Source organism: Mastacembelus armatus, chromosome 10 (assembly GCF_900324485.2).
Source record: "Mastacembelus armatus chromosome 10, fMasArm1.2, whole genome shotgun sequence".
Taxonomy (NCBI): Eukaryota; Metazoa; Chordata; class Actinopteri; order Synbranchiformes; family Mastacembelidae; genus Mastacembelus; species Mastacembelus armatus.
In genome coordinates, this window is record NC_046642.1 from 19,751,015 (window position 1) to 19,774,964 (window position 23,950).

At 41.2% G+C, this 23,950-nt stretch overlaps 1 protein-coding gene across 1 annotated transcript in view; it reads right to left on the reverse strand.

Moving 5' to 3' along the window:
• Positions 1-23,950, reverse strand: part of gpc3 (glypican 3) — a 95,096-nt gene that overhangs the window by 37,249 nt on the left and 33,897 nt on the right. The window contains exon 3 of the mRNA XM_026330577.2: positions 3,557-4,242. Coding sequence (XP_026186362.1) covers positions 3,557-4,242 — 686 coding nt within the window. The remainder of the gene's footprint in view (positions 1-3,556; positions 4,243-23,950) is intronic.

Genomic DNA, 23,950 nt, shown 5'->3' on the forward strand with positions numbered 1-23,950 from the left:
TTCCATCACTTTGGTAAAGGTTAATCTTTGTCTCATCACTCCATAAAACTTTGCCCAGAATTTTTGAGGTTCGTCTCTGTACTTTTTTTGGCAAATCCCAACCTGGCGTTCCTCTTCTTATTGCTATTGAGTTGTTTGCACCTTCTGGTGTAGCTTCTGTACCTTTGTTCATGAAGTCTCCTGCGAACAGCAGATTGTGAAACCTTCTCTCTTTCCCTCTGGAGGTTGTTGCTGATGTCACTAACAGTTGTTTTAGGGTCTTTCTTTATAGCTCTCAACAATGTTTCTGTTGTTACTTAGTACACCAGTGGTTTCTTTCTTCTTCAGGACCTTCCAAATGGTTGTATAGGCTACGGCCAGTGTTTGTGCAATCGCTCTGATTGATTTTTCCAACTTCTCTCAGCTTCACAATTCAATTTTTTCACCAATTTTCAACAGACTTATCAAAAATAATTTTCTTTTCCGGGCTACTGAGAGACAGAGCATTGACTTGGGCCCAAGTGATGGTTACTGTGATGTAACCATGCAAAGTACAAAAATAATACAAAAATGATGATGAGAAACAGTTTGCAATGCCAATATTCTGTAGTTAAATACACACATATGAAGCATTTGGACAACATTGGATTTTGTAAACTGCAGTGATCTGTGTTTTTGTAACAGAAACAACTGAAAAGGATGTTTTTTTAATGGTGTGAATCAATGTGACTGTTTTCATATTGTTGTTCCTTCCCACTGTAATTTCATGTTACAAAATAAACATAAACTAAATGTTCACTCTACAAATAGGTTTTATTACAGTATACCAATTTATTAATCTAATTAAATGGCTAAATCATAAAAAACTTGCAATGGTCCCTTAGTCCCTTAATCTCCATGTTTGCCAAACTGCTCATTTGTGGTGAGGTAATCAGGTGTTGTCTAATTTTGACTTTTACTGAGACAAAATTAGCTTTTAGAGACACAAGTCCTCTGTCCGTTAAATGACACCACTGAGAAAGGAGTGTCACAGCAAGATTACACTGAAACACACACACACACACACACGACCTTGTCACAGAGCAAAACAATACACTACTGTAGCAGCTTTAATCCCATATCCTGGAACGAAAGCCAGAGCCATAAACATAATGTAAAGTCATCTGTGGGGACTGGAAGTGCAGTCTTAAATAAACCCACACAGGACTTACTTAATTTTGGATAAGGATCTCCCTCACACACACGTACACAGAGAGAGAGAGATATTTTCCCTAAGTCAGCGATTCATGGATGCAGCCACACCCTCGCGCTGCACAGTAAGTGAGGTCAACCTGTGTGTTAATAAATAATGGGTTCTCAGTGGAAACCTGGTCACTAAGGGGATTTGGGTGTGAGAGTGAAAAGTTCAGCAAATATACAGGAGTAAAAGCACATCAAACTCTCTGACTCTGGCTGAAAAAGGCCTTTATATTTCATGAGCACTTCTCCCTGACTTCACATGTGGGCTATGAACAAACCTGACAGCTTTATAGCTTTATAGCAGTTGAAACCACACATAACGGGTCACCAAGGTGTGAGAGACGGGTTTCAGCAAGGCGTTGTCGGAGCATCTGTCTGGCTGGTCAGGCACATAGATGCTTGTTTTCCTCCTGCCCTTTGTTTTGCCTCCTTTTTTTCCATCCATCATCTATACCCGCTTATTCCAATGTAGGGTCACAGGGATCTGCTGGAGCCTATCCCAGCTCTCTTTGGGTGAAAGGCAGGGGTCCACCCTGGACAGGTCACCAGTCCATCACAGGGCCACATAGAGACAAACAACCTCACACACTCACACTCACTCCTATGGGCAATTTAGAGTCACCAATCAACCTGACATACATGTTTTTGGACTGTGGGAGGAAACCAGAGTACCTGGAGAAAACCCACGCAAGCTGTGAGGCAACCACTCAACCACCATGCTGCGCCTCCTTTTTTTCTTTATTTCAGTTTAATCCAAAGCGCATTGTTGGCTTGTGGGGAAATAATGTTGTTGTTGTGAGTCCAATGTACCTGTTTCTGCTTGTGCGTTTTCTCATTGCAATATGATATATTTCTAGTTGGACTGAAAAATTCTCTTCTGCCAGCATTTTCAAAAATGTGCTATTTCCTTTATTTTCTCATTCATTTCTGTGAGGACACTGTGGTAATATATAGATGTAGCAAACACAGACATCTGGCAAAACAAGCTGAATGTGACTCAGCTCTAATGAAACGCAATAGCACCTGGCAACAGATTGCTTTGGTCAATCAAATATGTTCTACTGCACATTAGTTTACTTTATAACATGACTGGAAAACAATTACTGTGCAATGCAAAAATAATAAACAATAAAGACCCTGAAAGACTGATGTACTGTTAAAGTCTAGTGGTGTGGAATTACATCTAACAGGGAGATGGCAATGCTAGAGTAATGACCTCTCTACTGCCAAACACAATGCTTTGCATCATATTTCTTTTGGGTGACTATACAAATCTGCAGGTTAAAAATAAATTAAGTTCAAGTTGCTCGTCTGCAAAAGCCGATAGGAGCTCACATATAATATTTCCAGGTACAGCTTGGAGCTGTGAGTTGATTTTGGTGTAGTGACCACAGGTCCCATGATGCACTGGCCCCTTTATAATCATTGCAATTACTCAATTTAGCTCAATTCATTTAAACTCTATTGTCATTATATTATATTGTCACTCCAAGATAGTGTAACTAAAAATACTCTGTATTATTATGAGATCCAGAATGAAATAACTAAATTACTCTCATGCCATTATGTGTGCCAGATGTCAGCTGGCCCAACCGCTAAATGTTTTGGACACATGTGGCCAGGACGCCATCTTGAAACACTGAGTCTGGTTCTCTTCATGCATCCGTGTTGGCCCAGAAACAGTCAATGCATCACTGAATTCAACACTTCAGTTATTGTGAATGTGAATGACAGTTGGAGCAAATATTCACTGATGGTGCCTTAATTTTACTGTTTACCACACAACCACCAAGGCAAAGGGTACAATTATATGCACCTGTATGAAAAGTACTATCCAAATAAAGTTTGACTGGTTGAAAATAATACACCTACACAAAAGCAGCTCCTGCATTTTATCCATCCATCCATCCATTATCTATACCCTCTTATTCCTATTTAGGGTCACAGGGATCTGCTGGAGCCTATCCCAGCTCTCTTTGGGTGAAAGGCAGGGGTCCACCCTGGACAGGTCACCAGTCCATCACAGGGCCACATAGAGACAAACAACCTCACACACTCACACTCACTCCTATGGGCAATTTAGAGTCACCAATCAACCTGACATACATGTTTTTGGACTGTGGGAGGAAACCAGAGTACCTGGAGAAAACCCACACAAGCACAGGGAGAACATGCAAACTCCACACAGAAAGGCCCCTGATGGGTTTCAAACCAGGAACCTTCTTGCTGTGAGGCAACAGTGCTAACCACTAATCCACCATGCTGCCCCCTGCAATATATAAGCACTATTTTCAGTCTGACAGCCATTTAATATGTGTTTGTACTGTACTGTACTCACCAGGGCACTGAGGCGGCTGCGGGCATTCACAGCGTGCTTGAGAGCCAGTTTGATCATTGAAGGCAATCTGAGAACAACAGCCTCCATGTCCTGCTCACCCCTCATTGAACCGGCCAGCTTCCCCAGTCCATCTACATAGTTTCTCCAGTGAGGCTGTACCTCGGCTGCTCCCCCCAGGCAGCTGTGCATCACTGTCTGACAGAAGCCTTTGCAGGCTGGTGGCCCCAGCATACCCTGGCAGTGTGGGCAGTACCACAGCCTCAGCAGGGCCCGGCTACAGTCTCGACTGGGGCGCAGATGGTCTGTGGTGTTGACCACCTCAATTCCTAGGTTCAGCGCCTGCAGGAAGACTCGCGTGGCCAGGAGGGAGCGAGACAGACGTGTCATCATCAGCTTCGGATAAGATCCAAATGCTTCTGACTCCTTCCAGGCTCCTTTTACACAGTCCTCAGACATAGAGGACATACTGCCCCCCAACAGGCGGCGGTATGTGAGAGGGAAGAGTCGCCCGTAAAGCACTGCCACCATGTGGTCCACTGTGGAGTCTGAGCCCAGGATGTGGAGGGACATGTCCAGGAATAGCTGCCCCACTGAACTTTGAGCCTCAACCCCAAGACCTGGGAACTCTGTTTTCAGCATGGCCAGGGTGGAGTTTCGCCCATGACGCAGCACCAGGTCAAAGGCTTCTACAGGAAAGAAACAAAGCAACAGAAGAAGAGTCAGCCACTGTAATTCCTTGCAAACACACATCCATCCGTTTTCTCTAACAGGATGTCTCAGACATGCACAGAAAAAACACACATACTTATACACAACACATCAGTAATAGAGGTACTGAAGTATAAAGGGAGCAAAGCAACTGCAACAGATGAAAAGCAAGATGTGGGGTTTGACCTTTCAATACTACAAAAGAGCAGACTAGATAAAAGCTCGCAGAAGAGTGTCAATCTCAATATATTAGTCTGCTGAGAGAGGCATGGCCATGAGGATGTCTTTAAGGAAAAAAGGCACACAGAGCATATGCAGGAGGGAGGGGTGCGTGGCCGATGAGGGGAGGGAAAATAATCAGTGGCGTTTTAAAGCACAAAGTGAAGTCTTATCAACAGGGTGGCACAAGAAGCCAGAGCTCTATCATCAACCCAGTAGCAAAATGAGCGAGGGTCCAACAACAGAGGGGATTTAAAGCTCCATTACTGAACTTAGCAGGGGAGCAGAGAGTCGGTGAAATGAGGCTTTGGACAGGAGAATAGCGAGAGATGCTGAAATCCCATTTATACCGCAGCTAGTCAACTACATCACTTTGTTGAGGGTGATAACCACAACTGCTTTGTGAAGAAGGGGCCACTGGTTTAGGTGACATTAGAGGAAGTTATTAGTTTTTGCGCTACAACAGCTTGCCATTTATTCTTTGTTATTTTATTCTTCCTGCTTGGATGGTTTAATTTCTTTCTCTTCATGCTTCTCTGAGGTCAAATGGAGCTAACCACTATTGGTAGAGCTCTGTCTCTTTGGACAGCATTGAGAAATAATGTGACACCTCTGTCTCTCCTATGTAGGAGATACCGTTATATTGTGTTTCTCAGTGTGCAATTTCAGACCATATAGGAGGTCTATGAATATTGGGAATATGATCATAGTAAAGGAAATTAACATTACTGGCTTGCTCATACAACCAGCTCATTTCAGCTTCAGAACCTCTGATAGAAGAATTAGCCAACTTACTTTTATTACTCAAATTAAAATTGGAATTTATAAAGAAAAAAAAATTGACCTTGAAATTGAAATTTGCTTTGCACATCTGTGTGTTAGTTTGCCGCTCAGAGCAGAACACACAGTGCACAGGTGGGAGGGGAGAATAAAACAGCAGGTAGGTTCATTCAGAACAGACAAGGGCAAGTAGCTGGTATATTGGTGGAAAACGTGTTTTATAGCAATTGCAGAATAATATTTAAAATGTAAACAATCAATTCCCAGCCAGTTGATGCTTTTAAATCCTGTCTGAAAAAGCTATAAAAAGCAGCAAGTCTTTTTAGGTATATTATTAGTAGATAATGTCAGCAGATGTGGACATGAACCGATTGAAAAGGACTGGGTTGGGGGAGGGGGGGCTATGCATGGTGTGGTGGATAGCGTGCCCAGCCATGAACGCTGGTCCGACTCCCTGACCAGGTGTCCTTTGTGCCGCCTGTCTTCCCTTACTCTCCCTCCTATGTTTCCTGTCATATCTCCAGTGTGCTAAATAATAAAGGCAAAAAAAAAGAAATTAAAAAAAAAAAAGAAAATGACTGAATTGAAAATATTTAAACCTGAGTGAAAAATTTAAAATGATTTTGTTTATGTCTCTAAGGTTTACAGGTGTAAGACAAAAAGGTAAGAAAAAGAACACAAACATATTTTCTGGTAAACTCTGAAAGCAGCCAAAATCATGACATGAAAGCAACACAAGCAGTGTACACACTCCACACACACATTGTTGGTGGTAACGCTGCTAGCTACAGCTAATGTCTTGGTAGGTACGTTTGCTGATTGGGCTGAATATGAAATGTGGTGGGAAACAGCATGCATGCTCTGCAAACCAGTCTTACGAAGAATAAAGGTTAAGAAAAACATTTGAGGATGTTTGGGTGAGCGTGAGAGGATGCTTGGGAGCAGCACACATCTGTTTAGATTTTCAGGCTATGGCTACCCTGCTGCGTCTGTGAAGAACTTCCCCCTGTGATCAACGAACAGACAGATGTGCAGATTGCCAATCCAGACAACAAGACAGACTGGGAGGAGGGAAGACATGCCCACACACACATACAGTCACAGCAAAACACACACACAGATGCACACAAAAATAAAAAGTGTTCTTTTCCTGGTTAATACACAAGTAGAAGCCTCTTTTATTTGGTTCCTGTTTGAAAACTGAGCACAGCAAGGAAATGCACAATCACTGCAGAGTTATATTTTACTCCTTTTCTTGGTTTCTATGAAATCCTCTCACATCAAACCCTGTAATTCAGCTGCTACCTGTAGTATCTCTTACACCACAAAAAGATGAGTCACTTTGTAATGGTAAAGAGAAAGACTAGAGGGCTCTTCATAAATGCATTTCAATGGGTCTAAGTACCAGGGGTCATGGTAAGAACCATTGTGAGCCCATTTCCTGTGCATGCTGCTCACTCTCTTTCATCAGTGAAAGCCTGTGCGGGATCAGGTATCCCCTAATGGAGGGGAGATGGGCTGTACGTCAGGGCCCTGTGACATTCTGGATAAAACTGTAGGAGGTCAAGAGCACACATTACCAGAGAAGAGCCCACAGAAGCATATTGGGTCACATTTAAAATTAGCAGCAGAATTTATTTTGTCAGTGCCACAGATGGAGGCAGAAGCCTGGCTGCTGGAAAACTGTTTGTCCTCTGAGACTGAAAGCCTTTTACAGACAGATCAACAGAACATTGCAGAGGAAAACGTCTCTCGTTTTCCCACTGCCCACATATTTCACCAGCCAGATAATGTTTACACCAGGAATATGGGGCCTCTCGGGTATTAAAATATGGATATCGGATCCGCTAAAGCAAGTGCAGTCTTGAACAGGTACTCTGTCACGTTGCCACTCAGGGTGCCGTAAGTCTGCAGTGTTATTTTGTAAATGCTCGATCATATTATCTACTTTCTCTTCATATCATGTCATTAATCAAAAGCTGCAATTAAACAGCGATCAGGAGCTGCAGATTTCAGGTTATCAAAAGAGTGAAATAAATCTAATAAATCCGTGTTACAAAAAGGTCATTTAATTCTGACATCTAAAAGCTCTGAGTGACTCCAGTTCTGACATAAAACAGGTTTTTCTTATAATCTATAAATTACCTGTCAAATGAACATATTTGATGTTCATGAGGCCATCAGTCTGGGTGTTACATAAGTCAACTCCACAAACTAGACTGACTGACTAAACGCAGACTGTACATGTGCCTCATCAATCAGTAGCCCATACACCCATTATCCCCAGAAGAGGAAAACATCAATAAATTAGTCAGCCAATGAGACTAATCCATTCAGGTGATGGAGTGTCACCTCTAGCTGCCATAGAGACGGATGGAGGAGCCGCTGCCACCTGGTCCCAGTGACAAAACAGTACCTGTCCTGGACACAGAGAGAGGATTGGCATGGGAACGCTTTGCACCAGGTGGGACTCTACGGGGTCACTTATGTTGTAACAAGGGATAAGAATACAGTTTGGGATTTTTGAGGATGTTATATGAAAGTACCTGCAAATCGCAAAAAATGTTATTTAGTGTGCGTCTGAGTCCAGGTGCACAGGGCTTATGGGACGGTGGAGGTGAAGCAGGACAGGGCGGGGTGGGTTGATTCCAGGAACAAAGCAGACAGAATGCTGGTAAGGCCCAGATAGCATCACCAGCCGACTGCGAGGGCCAGTGGACAGCGGGGCAGAAATGAGACATGTATTGGGTTACTCCATCTGTTACAGAGCACCTTGTCACACACACAAACACACATGCACAAAACATACCCAATGCATTCACACAGCTCCCAGTAGTAGCCAGGTGGTCACAGCGTGGGCGAACATTTGGCAAACCATAGTAGGAGGGTAAGGTGTGAGTCAGGTGTAAGGACTAGTGCTACATACACACCAGCAGATTTTCCTTTTCATTCATTTCCCTGCCACCACATGAGCTTCTGAAAAATGCAGCCCCACAGCTAGACATAATAAGAAACAATGAAAATTTGGTCCTTAATACCAGTAGTCTCCCCATATTCAAATCAATAGTGAAGAGATAGATAGAAGCATATAGATAGAAGCATATAGATAGAAGCATAGTGGCTGCACATTTCATACCAGTATACACAGTAAATGGGCAGACATTGAGCCTTTATACCTCTATAAATTCAAACTGTAGCAACAAATGTGTATTAGTTCATGGCAGAAAATAGTTCCCAACAAATGCCTCATTTCGTTGGTTTAAGTAATGTTTACTAAAAGCTACAGCACTCGGCTGTTTCTGAAATCACTGAGCCTTATTTGAAAAAAAATACTATACATTTGTGACCAATTTTAAAGATTTGCATCCTCCGGAGTTCAGAATTGAGTATTGAGAGCTTAATGCATCATTGGTTATGGTCTTTTCACACCATGTAATTTATTGACAACAAGTGAAATCAAATCTGTTAGCTTGCTGACTACAGTGTTATTTATATCAAATACTGCCAACTCATACTCCCCTTTTATTGATAATAGACATTTTGTGTGTTACTATTATTTAAGAAAGCTCCAGTATGTTTAATTTGACTTTGCCTCCAAGTAAATTCAGTGGGTTTTATGAAATTCATCACCATAAATCATATGTTGAATGTCCAAATATATAAACAATATAAACAAATCCACATCCAAAATTGCTCCATCTTCTTATATATACATAAAAACCAGGACACATTGGACACACACAAACCAGTACTGCTGTTTCTGAATGACACATAATTTGTCAGGCTCCTTCCTCTGCCTCCACATTTCTGTCTTTCACCATTGATTCCACTGATCTCTGGTGCTCGAGGTCAAAGTTGAGTTGTGCTCTATCTCAGGCCAGCAAACAGGCACTGTCAGAGGACATGGTGTACAGCAGAACAGAGGACATGGTGCACAGCAGAACAGAGGACATGGTGCACAGCAGAACAGAGGACACGGTGCACAGCAGAACAGAGGACACGGTGTACAGCAGAACAGAGGACACGGTGCACAGCAGAACAGAGGACACGGTGCACAGCAGAACAGAGGACACGGTGCACAGCAGAACAGAGGACACGGTGCACAGCAGAACAGAGGACACGGTGCACAGCAGAACAGAGGACACGGTGCACAGCAGAACAGAGGACACGGTGCACAGCAGAATAGAGGACATGGTGAAGTGGTAAGGACACAAGGGCAAAAGTGAACTCAAAAAACAAGGAGAAGAGCTGTCGGGGACAGTGGAAGGGGGGGGTTAGTGAATAGTGACAGAATGTGTGGAGAAAAACATTCAGCGGGGCAGGCTTTGAAACTGCATTCAAAGGCAGCTGGAGCCAAGCAGTGCCAAAACTGTGAGACACATCGCACACCTCTCGCCAAAACCGAGCCACGAGTGAGAGAGACCTGACACCCCGATCAAACACTGGCTGGGCAAACAAAATACACATATAGTAGACACATCTTTGGACTCTGGAGAATCCTACCACTCAGAAAAGTGATACTTGAGTGAACAGCTATTCCAATAATGGATTCATTTCCAGCACACAGACCGAGACAGAGAGACAGGGCACACAAACATAGACTACCACACATGCACACACACAAACACACCCATGGCTTTTGTTGCTCTCCAGGGCTGTGATTTGAGGACATGGATCCACCCAGAGTGGAGCAGAGATGAGAAAGTGCACAACTAACACAGCCTGAGTACTCCCACTCTAAATCAAGCATCCAAGCTCTATTAATCCAATATGCATCTCAAATAGGTGCTGTGGTTTGGGACGAGTTCACTCCTCCTCATTCACCCTCAGTCTGTCTTTCATGCTTGCAATGCATCAAGCCCATGCATTACCTTAATTCTGCACAGCTCAAACAGAAATAAATGTTGCAGAAGAAATATTTGCATTGCCATTTCATAAAGTGTTTAAATAGTAACGAAAGATCATATTCTTTCCTTTTTGAAGTTGGGCTTTTGAAACATAAAAGAGCAATGAACTGAACTGTGGCAAACTTATAAAAGCAAAGCAGCAAGGGGATACAGAGTGTTTTTGAAGTTCTTGAAGCAGATGGGTGCACAGTGTGAGATGGAGAGAGACACAAGGCATGCAAGAAATGGGGTGAAACAGCGAGGAATGATGTCTGGACGGCTGCTGCCTTAATTGTGAATGTGAAACTGCAATTGCTACAAGACAAAGGACTTTCAGTGGATTAAACAAATATTGTCGACACTCTAATGTCAGATTTTTAGCACCTATGTCTGACCTGCGGGAAAGAGCGCTGCTGCTCCACTGTATTGCTTTACTCAGTGTGACCTTATAGAGGTTAATAATAACAAGCTACATTAGACTCATTATGTTATACTCTAACCCCTTCATGTTTGTGAGCATGAGTGTGTATGCCAAAAAACTAAGAGTAAAAATTGTGATGAGAACAATTTTTAATTACTACAAGCTGAATTTAATAAAAAATTAGATTGATTATAAGACAATAGATCCCTGAGGGCAGACATGTAAAGGCTCCCCCACCCTTCATGCAAAGGAGCAAAGTGTTGTGCAGCATTTTGTGTCTCTGTGGTTGTGTAGCTCTCTGTAGTCATGCTGAGCCTCTTCATAGTCATTTTGCATTTCTTTACAGTTTTTTATTCTTTTGTTTGTGGTCGTTTCATCTCTGTAAGAAAACTGTGTCTCTTACTAGTTGTCTTGATTGACTTTCCAATAAAAGTCAACTCTAACAGACGCTCACGCCCAAGGGACCAGAGGATAAGGTGGCCCCTGGGTCAAAGTCCCTCCCTGAATGGCTAGTTCAAGAGACCAGATCCTTGCTGTATTAATAATTAATCGTGAGTTATATTGGCTTTAATGGGATTTGCCTCTTACGTAATGTGTTTATGAGATACACTGATATACTGCATTTCACTATTATATAGTGCAAGACTTATTCTGGTCTTTTGTCATGAGATCAAATGGACTGTGGGTGTGTGTGATTGGGATTGTAATTGAATGGCGGAGCCCCTGAGGGTTGAAGGACATCAATGACAGTTTCATTACAGAGCTTCAGAGTGCAGAGTAAGGGTTTCAGTGTTTGCCATTTCTCCTTATGACAGCCCCGTTTCAAACACAACTCAAAACACTGAACCGGCGTGTGTCGAGCTTAAAGGCCCAGAGACTGTCTACTTAGAAAACTGGATTCAACATTAACAAACCAGTTTTAGAAGGGATGTTTCAACTTTAGTCTGGACTTTGTGAGAGAAAGAATGGCTTCGGGGAGAAATGGCAACAGACTTTGATGTAGAACATAGTAATGTGCAGCTTTTTACCAACAACAGTTAGAAAAAGTGGTGGTAGAAAAAAGACTGTAATGTTTTGTTTTTTTTGTTTTTTTTTTGCTAGAACGAAAGTAATTTTAACAGGTCTTAAATTACAAGAAAAACTGGTATGAGCAACAGGCTGTAAACCTTAGGTCAAGGGTTATCGGTATAGCTGTCACAGAGGAGGGAAATGAGCGCAGCCGGAGGGCGTGGAGGTCAGGGAGGAAAAAGATCAGCAGAGGATAATTAGAATAGCCAGGGCCTACTAAAAAAAAGGGAATGGAGATTGATTTATGCTGATTTGACAACAGTGTTTAACAGACTGACAGAGAAACACTTACTAAAACTGGGAAAGTTATCAGAGTAAAGATACCACGCAGAGAGCTTTGGAGTGTGTGAAAGAAAAGAAGGACGCGGCTGCCTCAGAAACAAAAAAAAAAAAAAAAAATGCTGGGAAATGGCAACAAGTCGAACAGCAAGTGGAAAGAAGAAGACAGCTCACAAAGCCAGACTTCAGAGGATGACAGAGAATGCATAAGTGTACTACTGTTTTAAGTGTAAACTGGAAGAATCACTGATCCCACCTCAGAGGATGCCAGGGAGAAACAAAGAAGAAGAATCAGCTAAGGCAGCATTTTGCAAGGTTCATTTAAAATTTATAAAATCATTCGTCACATACTCCTCTTAATGGAGGTGAATTAAATGAACATGAAGTCTACCCATCCATTAGCTATATCCGCTTATCCTTGAGGGGAGTGGGTGGGCAGATGCCGATCCCAGCTTACTCCGGGCTAGAGGCCAGGTACATGCTGGACAGGTAGCCAGTCAAGCGAGCAGAGCGCTGACAAATATAGACAGGCAGCCATTCTTGCTTGCGTTTACACCCACTAGTCATCAACTAACAATTAAACAAATGACTGTGTGAGGACACCCACAAACTCCACACTGAAAAGGCCCAGTCAGCTGGTGCGTTAGAACCCAGGACCTTCCTGCTCCACCAGTGCGCTCACACTCAGCAGCGTAACATCATCTTTATTGCAACACGCTTTGGCAGCACAGCTGCAAACATAAACCTCTTCTGTTGTAGCTGACAGCCCACCAGCAGCTTGTCTTCCTTGATCATATTCAGCGTTACTGTACGTTCTCTGTTTTCACTTTCCACCTGCTGTATTTGTGCATCTTTTACTCATTATTGCCAGACTTCATCTACATTTCAAAACAGTGACAAGAATACTGTTTAAACCAAAGTTCAATGTGCCAAACTCCAAATGGAAAACTCAACTAAACTGTTTCTCTGGGGCATTGCAGGTCTCACTGTATCCCTGGAACAGAGGCCACTAGCCCTTATATGCATAAAAAATTATGTTTTGAAGTGATAATGTATTCCAAAGTGCTAATAACTCAGGAGGAAACTCTACATCAAAATGACGAGATAATATTAAGCTTTATCTGCTGGAAATATGTCAGGCTGTAATATTTTTACAGTTACAGCTTAACATGTAACAAGTGCTCTTCAGCCCACACAGGCAACTCAGAAACAAGGAGTCAGACTTGTATTTAGCTGCTGCAGCAAATTGTGGAAACAGAAGCACTGGTAACAGTCTGTCAACATGTTTCAAGCACCACAGCTTTCTCTCATGTTCTCATACTGGCTTTGACTTTTTCATTATGTTATTCTGTGCAACATGAGTACCTGGCCTAACAAAAGTTTGCAGTGTATTAACACGATAAGTGTGTGCCTGTAAGTTTCCTCCACAATAGTGATCAGGTAAGGTACCTTTTGTTGGGCTGCTTCAACTGATTTTCAGTCAAGGCTACACCATCGAATATATATGCAACTTTCTGCACAGCTAATGTTGGTATATTACAGCTATAGTATATTATAGTTGTTTTTTTTTAGTTATGCAGAGGACACACACCACCAGTTTGGAGGGAAGCAGTGTTTAATGAAGATAATGATGAAAAATGTTTGTTAATGACCTTTTTTCAATGACTAGGACTAGATGCTGATGAGCTAAAACTAATATCTGATAATAGAATCTATGACCAATGTTTGCTTTCTCTTCACTGACAAGACAACATGAGACTAAAATGTGTTTTGCAGGATATGAGACACTCATATCCTGCAAAACCATAAGCTACATGGTCAGTCTAGACTTAGCAGTGCGTCAGTGTCATTGGACTAGATAAGCAACCTGTGCAGCAGATGGAATCTCAGGAAGGTGTCAGTACTGTTAACGGACAAGAGTTACCTGGCTTCTTCACCTGCAGGATTCAGTAGGAAGAAAAGCTTTCCAAACTTGATATGAAATTGTGGTCAGATTTATATGAAGCAAAAAAAAAAAAATCAACATTACTGACAGACAGCTGAATGAAGACCCTCCAAAAACCTAAAGAGGATACTCTGCTGTTATTGCCACAAAACTGGCTCAAGTTGCTAGTGGAATCTTGGACATGACACAACACAGTTTTTATTTTCCATTACCGTTTTACTACACCACAGTAAAATATGGCACCATACCCATGAAATGATTTTCTCAACACCCCTGGTGTCTCCTACTACAAGAACACCAGATGTCCTGAGGTTTTGGGATTATGTCAGGTCATGAAACACAAAAGAGAAACTATGAATCTCTTGACCAAAATGAAGGAGGGGGAATTTTGATCTCGAAATAGAACAAGCATTTAGGAAGAAATCACTGCACAATTTGTCCATGTGTACCTATAAAACTGCCAGTGCTAGGCTTCTGGTGACATATTGAAGACATATGTGTTATCCTGTAGCTGGTGAAGCAATGGCTAAATGATAGTAAGACAGCCATAACTGCTTGCTTTACTCAGCTGGCATTTTGTTGTGGGGATTGTATGTTGAGTGTCTACATTCGCGCCATCCCCCTGGTTGTAATCTGATTTTTACTGTATCCTGTAACGTGTTTCACATCTAAACACAAATACCCTGGTTTCAGACAACTAAAATCTGGAAATTGTAACAGCAGAAAACAGGATTACTGAGGCAAACACTTCTGTACTCTTTTACAGTAACACGTTTTCCGTCACCAGTGACCGGATGGAGAAGCCACATCCAGCAGAAAAATAACAACTGTGACATCTCCTGGCAACTGGCACAAGGGCCGGTGAACTAGGTGTTGTTTGTCAAGAAACAGTCACAGTACGTGTAACGCCCTCGAAAGCTACAGGTTGTTGTTTTTATGGTACCGTTCAAGTACAGATTTAACAAAATGAGAAACCATGTGAGCTTTACGGTGAGAATACAGAGGCGTCGTTCATCCACCTCGCACGTCTGATGAAATCATCTATTTAGATCAATCCAGGCCAGATAACATCTCGTGCTCTTACTGCACATATTTCTAAGTGCAGTTACGTCTGTCTTCTGTGTGGTGTAGTACATGTGTAGTCACAGTGATTGCAAGGCTCTGTCAGCTATAGAGGTAAAACAACAGAAAGATTAGTATAGCCAAACAGGAGTAAAACGAAAGGAAATAATTTCACTGCCAATAAAAGGAAGTTCAATTAAACTGAGCTATGATTGCCACATTAGAAACTGCCCTCACGACGCTTTGAGTCTTGATCAGGGGTTACATCACCACTGCTACACTTGCTGCTGACATGACTGTTATCAAGCATTATGCAAATAAGCATCCAGCACTTCCTTCCACTGTATTGTGCTGCTTTGCACCAAGCACCCTCTGATTGTTCTTGTCTGTCTGACTTAGTTTTTCTTTCTAATATGGGAGGGTCACACAGAAGAGGAACTCCAGTAATTGTCTCTTCCCCCTTTCCCACAGCTGGAAATACAAACGTCCTGACTTGCTGTAAGCCACCTTCTGCTCCTTCTTCTTCCTCTCCTGTCAGATCACTATGATACAGTTGTATTGTGTTCTCATACATTTCAGTTTCTGAGCCGTATTACTGTGCCGAGTTTATTGGTAAACAAGCACCTAATTAAATAATATGGGTACGGCACTTCTCAACCTGCACTGCTATAAATAGGTGAGATTTAAGAAAGGGTATTGTACATGATACAGGAGGAATCAAAACCTCTCTGAGCCTCTTTGTTGTTTGTGTGAGAGAGGAGATGAAAGACAAACGCCTACGCTGCCTGAACGGCTGAGACACACCTCACTCCCCACCTTCCCCCTTCTCTTCTTCGCTGCCTGCTCTCTCGTATCTCTCTCATCCCATGAGCAGAACAGGACTCCCTTGTTTGCCCCCCGATCACACACGCATACTTGTTAGGGTTGATGCCAGTTTTGCACAGTGTACGCCTCAGTCACCAGAACACAAATGAGACACACAGAGGCACAAATAGGGCTCACAAACACTCACAAACAGCCTGACAAGTTCCTGGGTTTGATCAAAGGCTGATACACACTGATGTGAAGGCACATACATCCAAGCTGCACAGTTTGTCTTTCTCTCCTCTATCTGTCTTTACGTTCGTTTTTGTCTTCATTAATTTAGAGCTCCTCTAACCTTCTGTGCATCCCTCCTCTTCCTCCCCCTCTCACCCTAGCTTCCATCTATCTATTGTGAAAAAGACATCTCCAGCAGAAGAAAAAAAATGAATGTGGTGACATGGGGAGAGACGCAGTGCTGGTCGATGTTCGGTTATTTATCTCCAGGTAAAACTGTGCTTCATTCGTAATCCTATACTTTCATGCTCCTCTACAGCCACTCCCACCTTCCCCCTTCTTCTTCCTCCCTCTCCTCTGAGAATTACCTCAGCAATCCATACATTACAATCTGCACCCAGAACCGGCAACACTTTTAATTTTTAATCAGGACCTCGGTCAGAAGGGACCTGGTGTTTTTTGCTCCCCTTCTCCCTCCACATTTCTCTCACCTTCACTTCTACCCTCTCTCTCTCTTACTTACTTGCCTACGCACCCCATCGCTCGTCCCTCCCTTCCCAAAGTCACAGTGATGAATGGGTGAGCGCTGCCATCTCCATGCCTACCAGCTACAGACAGAGGCCAGCTAACATGGCTCAGACGCTCTTGGGGATCACAGTCAGGGAGGACAGTAATTAATCCAGTAGGTTGGGAGGCAGGGTTGCAGGACATACTGTGGGCTTCGGGGCACTGTGTGTGTGTGTGTGTGTGTGAGGGTGTGTGTGTGTGTGTGTGTGTGTGTGTGTTGGGAGTACATGGAAACTGACAGAATTTTCTATCTGTGTAGAACTGTAGGTGATGTATTTCGGAGCACAAGGTTACGTGTGTGTGTGTGTGTGTGTGTGTGTGTGTGTGAGTGTGTGTGTATGTGTGGGTAGATGAGCCCCTTAAATAAACACCACTTGGGTACAGAGAGGAGCAGCCAGAGGCAGTACATACAAGATTGTCCTTGAACTCCTGGGTCAAACACACTAAAACAGCCACACACTCACACACACACGCAGACACCCTATCCACAATGAGCTCAATAACATCAACGAGGAGAAGGAGATTGGGGAGAGAGTTTTTAAAAATATGACAGGGTCCTGAGCTTATTTTTTTTTACTATTTAAGCTCCTTTGAGTAAATCAGTGCTGTTACTCAGAATTATCATTAAACTCTAATTGTCTGTGGACAGCAGGGAGGACTCAGCTTTCAAATTAAATTGCATTCACCTTGATAAGAGAGTCTCCTAAACAACTACGAGGTAAATGAAAGATGTGTAGGAGTTTGATGTGTAAACAGGTGTGTTCTCCATCAAAGCTCCATGTTAATTGAGCCAATCCATTACCCACTTTGACGTGCTTAATGTTTCGGGGGATGACCGATTAGTGCAGTGTGAAGTGCCGTACACAAGCACCTGGCTGATTTCCACTGGTCCATGACGTCTAACCAGAGGCTGCAGCTCTATGCATCATTAGTCCTGGCCTAGCTAGCATACCAATCACATGTCCCTAATGGGATAACTGAAAGGGGAAATGGGGGGAATGGCGTCCATACTGTTGAGCTGCTCTGAGTGTGTGGTCTCCAGTTTTTTGTTTTTTTGGTTTGTTTTTTTCTGTGCACAAGTATTAATGGATAAGGCTATAGCAATTATGGTACAAATGAAGCTGGACAGCAAATATGTCAACCTTCCAGGATTGAATAGTGCACAACCAAGAACTACAAGATCATTGTATTTGGGGCAAACATGATGAACCTATAGAGGATGTGTGAGTGCACACTGAGAGGGACAGCACAGCACAGGCCTTTGTGGAGAGTCCAAATTGTATTTGGATGCTTCATGTCAACTTTTAATCTGTTCCCTGGTACACAGCACCCAGCAGATCACTGGGTGAAAGGCGCAACACTTTCTGTTAAAGTTGAGGAAATGAAAAACCAGACTAGCAGCCATGCAACATGCCATAGCTGTGGGGTTGTACTTGAACATAGGCAGTGCTTTGATGTTAAGACATAAATGCCAGAATGTTAACATAATCATGGTAATAACGTGGTGAAGCTAGAATATGCCATGTTTATCACTTTTACACAGTCCTGTTTTGGCTTTACAGGCTAATATGTACTAATTATAACATGTAGAAGGCCACTAGTTTCGCAAAATTGGTGATATATGATTTAAGGGACCAACAAACTTTTCATAATTCTATACGTGTGTATACAAGCTAAGACGTTTCGCTATTAAACACAAACGTCAACATGGTGTTGCCAGTGAGGGTATCTTCAAATGGAAATTTAAGGATTAAAATAGTTTCTTGTCTGTTACAGTATTTTCTTTTGTTTTTAATTAATTTGGTGTACTGTATTCTGTTTTTTTATTCTGTAAAGCAATTAGGTCAACATCTGCTGTTTTTAAAAGTGCTCCAAAAATGCATGTGTCTTGACTTGAGATCCACATGGTGATCGCTAAATGTCTGTACAAAATTTTCCATCCAACAGCCAGTGAGATATTTCAGTCTGGACTGAGCAGTGCTGCCATCCCTGGAGCCATAAGCGTTTTTGTTTTCACAGTGTCGTCCTCAAACGCTGCATTAGTCAGCAGCTGGTTTTATCAAGTGATATGAGTCGGCTGTCCTGAATACAGGTAGAAGTAGGTGTCATGCTGCAACCCACATAATGTGACCTATTTTTTTTTTTTTTTTCAGAAAGGAGGAGCAATCAGTAGCACAGCCGAGGGGTGCCAGAGACAGGGAGCACACACGCAGTCCCAGAGGACAGACAGCTATTACAGCACAGGAAATACAATCATCTATGAGCCCACAGGCTGAATGTAAGATTCAGCAACAGTGCAGCAGAGGAGTTAGGTCTTTTTTAGGTGCAACCACCAACCCCCACCTACTCTTAAATGTGTCTGAGATGCCTGAAGATTTGATCAAAGCTACTTGTCCACCTATTGAGGACAACAGCAAGGTATTAGTGTATAATGCAGTGGAAAGAGAGAAATTAGGTCTTCTCCATGGTTTTATCCATCATGAGACAGAATCTTTTTCCACTGAAGATTACCAGACTATTATCAAACAGGAACATAGCTGATGGTTTCCAGTACGGCACGACGAGGGAGTGAAATGGAGAGACTGGATGAAAGAGGAGAGGCGAGGAGGGATGAATAGAGATGTGAGGTCGCAGCAGAGGGGAGCAGAGACTGACAGATATGGAAATGAAGTCAAGAGGTAGACAGAGACAAGAACTTTCCCTTCATTTCTTCTTTGTATTTACCCTTCAAAAAAGAGGGAGTGATGCCTAATAAAACATTTATCATTCCAGGAAACCTCTTTAATGCCTTTGACATTAAGAGGCTGAAAGGAGAGAGAGATGAAAAGAGAGGAGAGAAAGAGAGAGGGGAGGAAATATCTGGAAGTGGATGGTGGTGAAAGGTGGAGGAGTGGCAGGGCCCGAGGAGGCAGAAGACAAGAAATCAGAGGCAAAGGTGTGAAAGGAAGCAAGTGGTGGGAGGCTGTGGGAGTTAAAGGGGTGAACATCTGAGTCTGAAGATGAGAGAAAGCTCTGACAAAGATCTGATTAGAAAAGTCGGTCTGGTAGTGTTACAGGAAAAATCCATTTCTAAATCATGATTTATGTGTTATTTAGTTTGTAGTTTAAAGAATATGTCATCCATAGCTGCAGTTAGAATGTAAAATATTGCATTGTCAAATTCAATATACTACTAACTGTACCACTACTAATTGTACATTTGTCATCCATCTCCTGTAATCATGTACAATAACTGTATTATAAGGTGAATCACCATCAGTGCAATATACTGTAGTCACTTTACCTGGTATTTATTTATTTATCCATCGATGTCCATATACTGTACATACCCATAGACACATATCTACACACTTATAGTTTTTGTAGCTTCATAGTTTTATTCCACTTAGTATTTTTTAATATTTTAGTTTCTTATTTATCTCACTTCTTTGCTACTTCTAGCACTCTGCTGTATACTGTACTTACTGTTGCAACAACGCAATTTCCCCACTACGGGACAAAGAAAGGTTTTCTTATCTTATCTTATCTTATCTTAATATGTCAGTTTTAATTTTCTATGTGCCCTAACCATTTATACATACTGTAATATATGATTTTTCTTAAAATGTAATGGTTTAATTTGGTAATAAAATTTAACCCTTCAAGAGTATAATTTTTGTAGCCACAGAGTGAAAAAGATTTGCTTGATTCATCTCTAGCACAGCGCTTTCTCAGCAACTTATACATCACCAAATAAAACAAAAAGCAGCAGTTTTCAGTACAGCACAGATGTTCTGTAGGGAAAACAGATGACAAAAACAGGAGCAATTGTTTCTGTTCCATTCAGCCTGGTGTGCACATAAATCATCATGGTTTTATTTAAGAGTGTCGAGTGTGGTATGAAGGAATCAATCGTAACCCCGCTTAATTAAAAAATATTAATATTATATAAATACGCAGGTTAAGCATCAATGTTAATGTAATAGAGTTAGAAATTTTACACTCACTAAGTGTAGCTCCTACTTCAAGATTAACAATATTTTTTTGACAAGGAATTCTCAGCACAAGGTCCATTTGGAATCGTTTTTCAGAGCTGAACCACCTGATGCCACTGAAAGCTCCAGAAAATTCCCAGTTAGGTCACGTGATGCCTCGAATTATTTTGTTAAAATGCTATTTCTAAGACTCATAATGAATCTTGAGGTTCAAGATGAACGACTTTATTTAATCTGTGCACCTTCCTGCCTCCCTCGTGTCACTTTTGATATCATGTTTAAAAGAGAAAACGCAGTATCCTGCTAAAAATGAAGGTAAAGATCCAGTAGCTTCAAAAATCTTTTTTGGTTTTTTAATCCAAACACAAAATCAGAAGCATTAATTCTCTGCTTCTCAGTAGTTTTGAAAATGACTTTTTCTATTTAACAAAGAATGTTTGTTAAGTCTGAGATAATGAGAGAAATTTTTGTGCATTCTGTGTTAGTGCTCATTTGCTGTCAAATATGTCTGGAATAATGTGAGAAGGGAAGATAACAAGTGACAGGGGGGAGAAACAAAATGCACTGGAAAAATAAATGTGAGACAGACAAAGAAGCAGAGAACAGAGAGGAATTAATGAAAATAAAATGTGAAGGCGCAAAAGAAACATCATGGTCGTCTTCAATCATCCAAACAAATAGATGATCAGGCTGAACACAAACAGCCAAAGAGGAATTAGTCAACTGAGATTTGTTCTCAGCACCGTGATTAAATGGCATATTGTGCATTTACAGCTGTAACACTGATCATTAAGATGTTCCACATAAACAAATTCTCAGAGCAACACAAGTGGGGAAGAAACAATACATGATAAATATCTAGTGGTTAGATGCTGTTTGGGTTAATAATTGCCTGCAGTTGTCTCCTCAGATAGATGAATATAGTCTGTGTGAATGTGGAACTTATTCAGTCTGTCAACACAGGCTTTGAAAAGAAAATAACATTAACCTATAGCTTCCTTCTGACCTTCATAGGCTGGATGTGAAAGTGCTGCATGGAAAAGCTGATTAGCTCACCCAGAATCACTCTGCTACCTTATAATTTAAATAATCACTTTGCATTGCAATCACCAGCAATCTATCATTTCATCTAAGTTGGAAACGCATGATAATGTAAATGTGGAATTTTGGCCAGGAAATTTACAGTAGCTAATATCAAATATGGCAACATGCAGCTATTTAGCTTAGCTTAGCATAAAGGCTAAACACAAGGGAAACCGTTAGCCTGGCTTTGTACTTTGATTTTTGTGCAATCACATATAATGTGCTATAACTTTCAATGTGCTGGTGTCAGCTCAGTGTTTATTTTGTGGGTTTGCAGTCACAGCGCTGTAATGGTCCTGATGATTTAGCCACTCAGGGCAGACACAGGTGAGTCCAGGTTGCATGTCAATTTAAATAAAAATTTCATTTAAAAAATCCCCTTACAGTACAACAGCCTCAGAGAGCCCGTGTTCAGGAGATAAATATGTGAAACATTGCACCTGGTCATTACGATGGCTCCCATCTGTTTCTTGATGTCAGACAAGAAATCTGGTCCAGACCACAGCCACGCAGACCACGTTTAGTAATGTGTCGTGCCCAAGCAGACACATAAGGTCACTGCAGTCTTGCACAATAAATGCTATGAAACTATAAAGTGCAATGTTGAAAGCAAGTAGTAAAGCAGAAATAGGCAATAATCATTAAGATTAATTAAACATAAAAGATTCAGAGCTAATTCAGTTCTCTAGATGTATAGTGCACAGCTCTGCGTAGCCCTTTACTGCTCTTTGCTGTCACTCTGATACACAGCTTCATCTCACGCACCAGATTTTTAAGGAATCATCAAAGGAAGTGGCACCATCGTTTGCAGAGCTTAACACACACATCCATTGTACATGCATTGTTTACACATGCTCCGTTTGACAGGTTTTCTTTGATGGTTTGTACAGAGTTGACGCCAACATAAAGATGACACGTATATAGATGAATATAAAAAATACAGGTCTATACTGAATTAGGCTGATCAGATTCTGACGTTACAGAACCATCTCTGCCATTACATGCCCGACGTGCATCTTGTTTCACCTTGATCATTAAATCCAGGCACTCAGCATCACATCAGGGATTTTCTTAGTATGGCTCCATAATTCAGTACCATAAGTCATAGACATCTAAAACCATAAAGTGCCTCCATATATTGTGTACTAATATCTAAAAATGTTCAACTCACAGTCACTTGCTCTTTTATGACAGATAGGATGTGACGCTGTGGGAAGATGAACATCTGCACCGTGTTGGCAACAAGTAGACACACCAACGAACACATGCAGTAAATATATTGTATCAGCTGGACGAGCTTTTCTCTTGCTGCCATCAACTGTGGAAATTTTAAATTGCAGAATAATCAAACAATAAAAAGACGTAATTTTGGAATAAAATTGTCTTATTTCAACAATAATTGTGGAACATCCTGAGTTACTTTAGGTTTTGAGTAGTGGTTTGTTATTTTATCATCTAATTAGATGTTCCTCACACATTTGGTATTTTTTATTGTATTACAAATTCAACACCTCATCAAGAAACATGGGTTTGACTCTGTAAAGCTTCAAAGTTTTTTTAATCGACTATCATGTTTCATGTTGTGAAATTATTTAAGACTTAAAATGTAGTTTTGAAGTTTTTTTTCATTTTAAATCTTCTTATTTAAGAAGTGTTTTTTTTTTTTTTTTTTTTTTTATATGAATATGTGTTAGGATAAAGCCGGACCTGGCCAGTGGCTTTGTGAGATCACAGAGTCTTTAATCCGCTATGAGCCAGATCACAGCATAAAACCTGCAGGCCAGTTTGTTTGACTCAAAGTAAAGTCTGATCACACTGATGACTGAAGGTACTTTAATATTTTGAAATAACTCTAAATCCAACTAGATTAAAGAACCAAACTTTGTGACTTCTAGGAAATACCATCACTTTAACAGACTGATTTACCTTCACACAACTTCCAGCAATCTGTTTTTTGCTGGCCAAGGGTAAAACATAAGTAAATTTAATAAGGAACCAACTTAATAAGTACAAGTACAAGCACAATTTGTACTTCTACTTGAGTATTTCCATTTCTTGGTGCCTTATACTTTTCAGAGGGAAGTATTTTTTTATTGCATTACTATTACATAGTACTAGTGACAGCTAATAATACTAGATATTTCCAGTTCAACATTTTTCAGATTTTTACATAAGCTCATAAAATAGAACGTGTTGGTAAAAATTAAACCATATGTTTCCAAACCTTCTGACTTAGCCTATGAATACTTCTACTTTTATTAATGTAAATAACATGGATACTTCTTCCATCACTCTTATCTGATTATTTCTTGTAAAAAACAACTTCATGCTCTGTTGTTACTGCTAAGTCTAAATACATGAAAT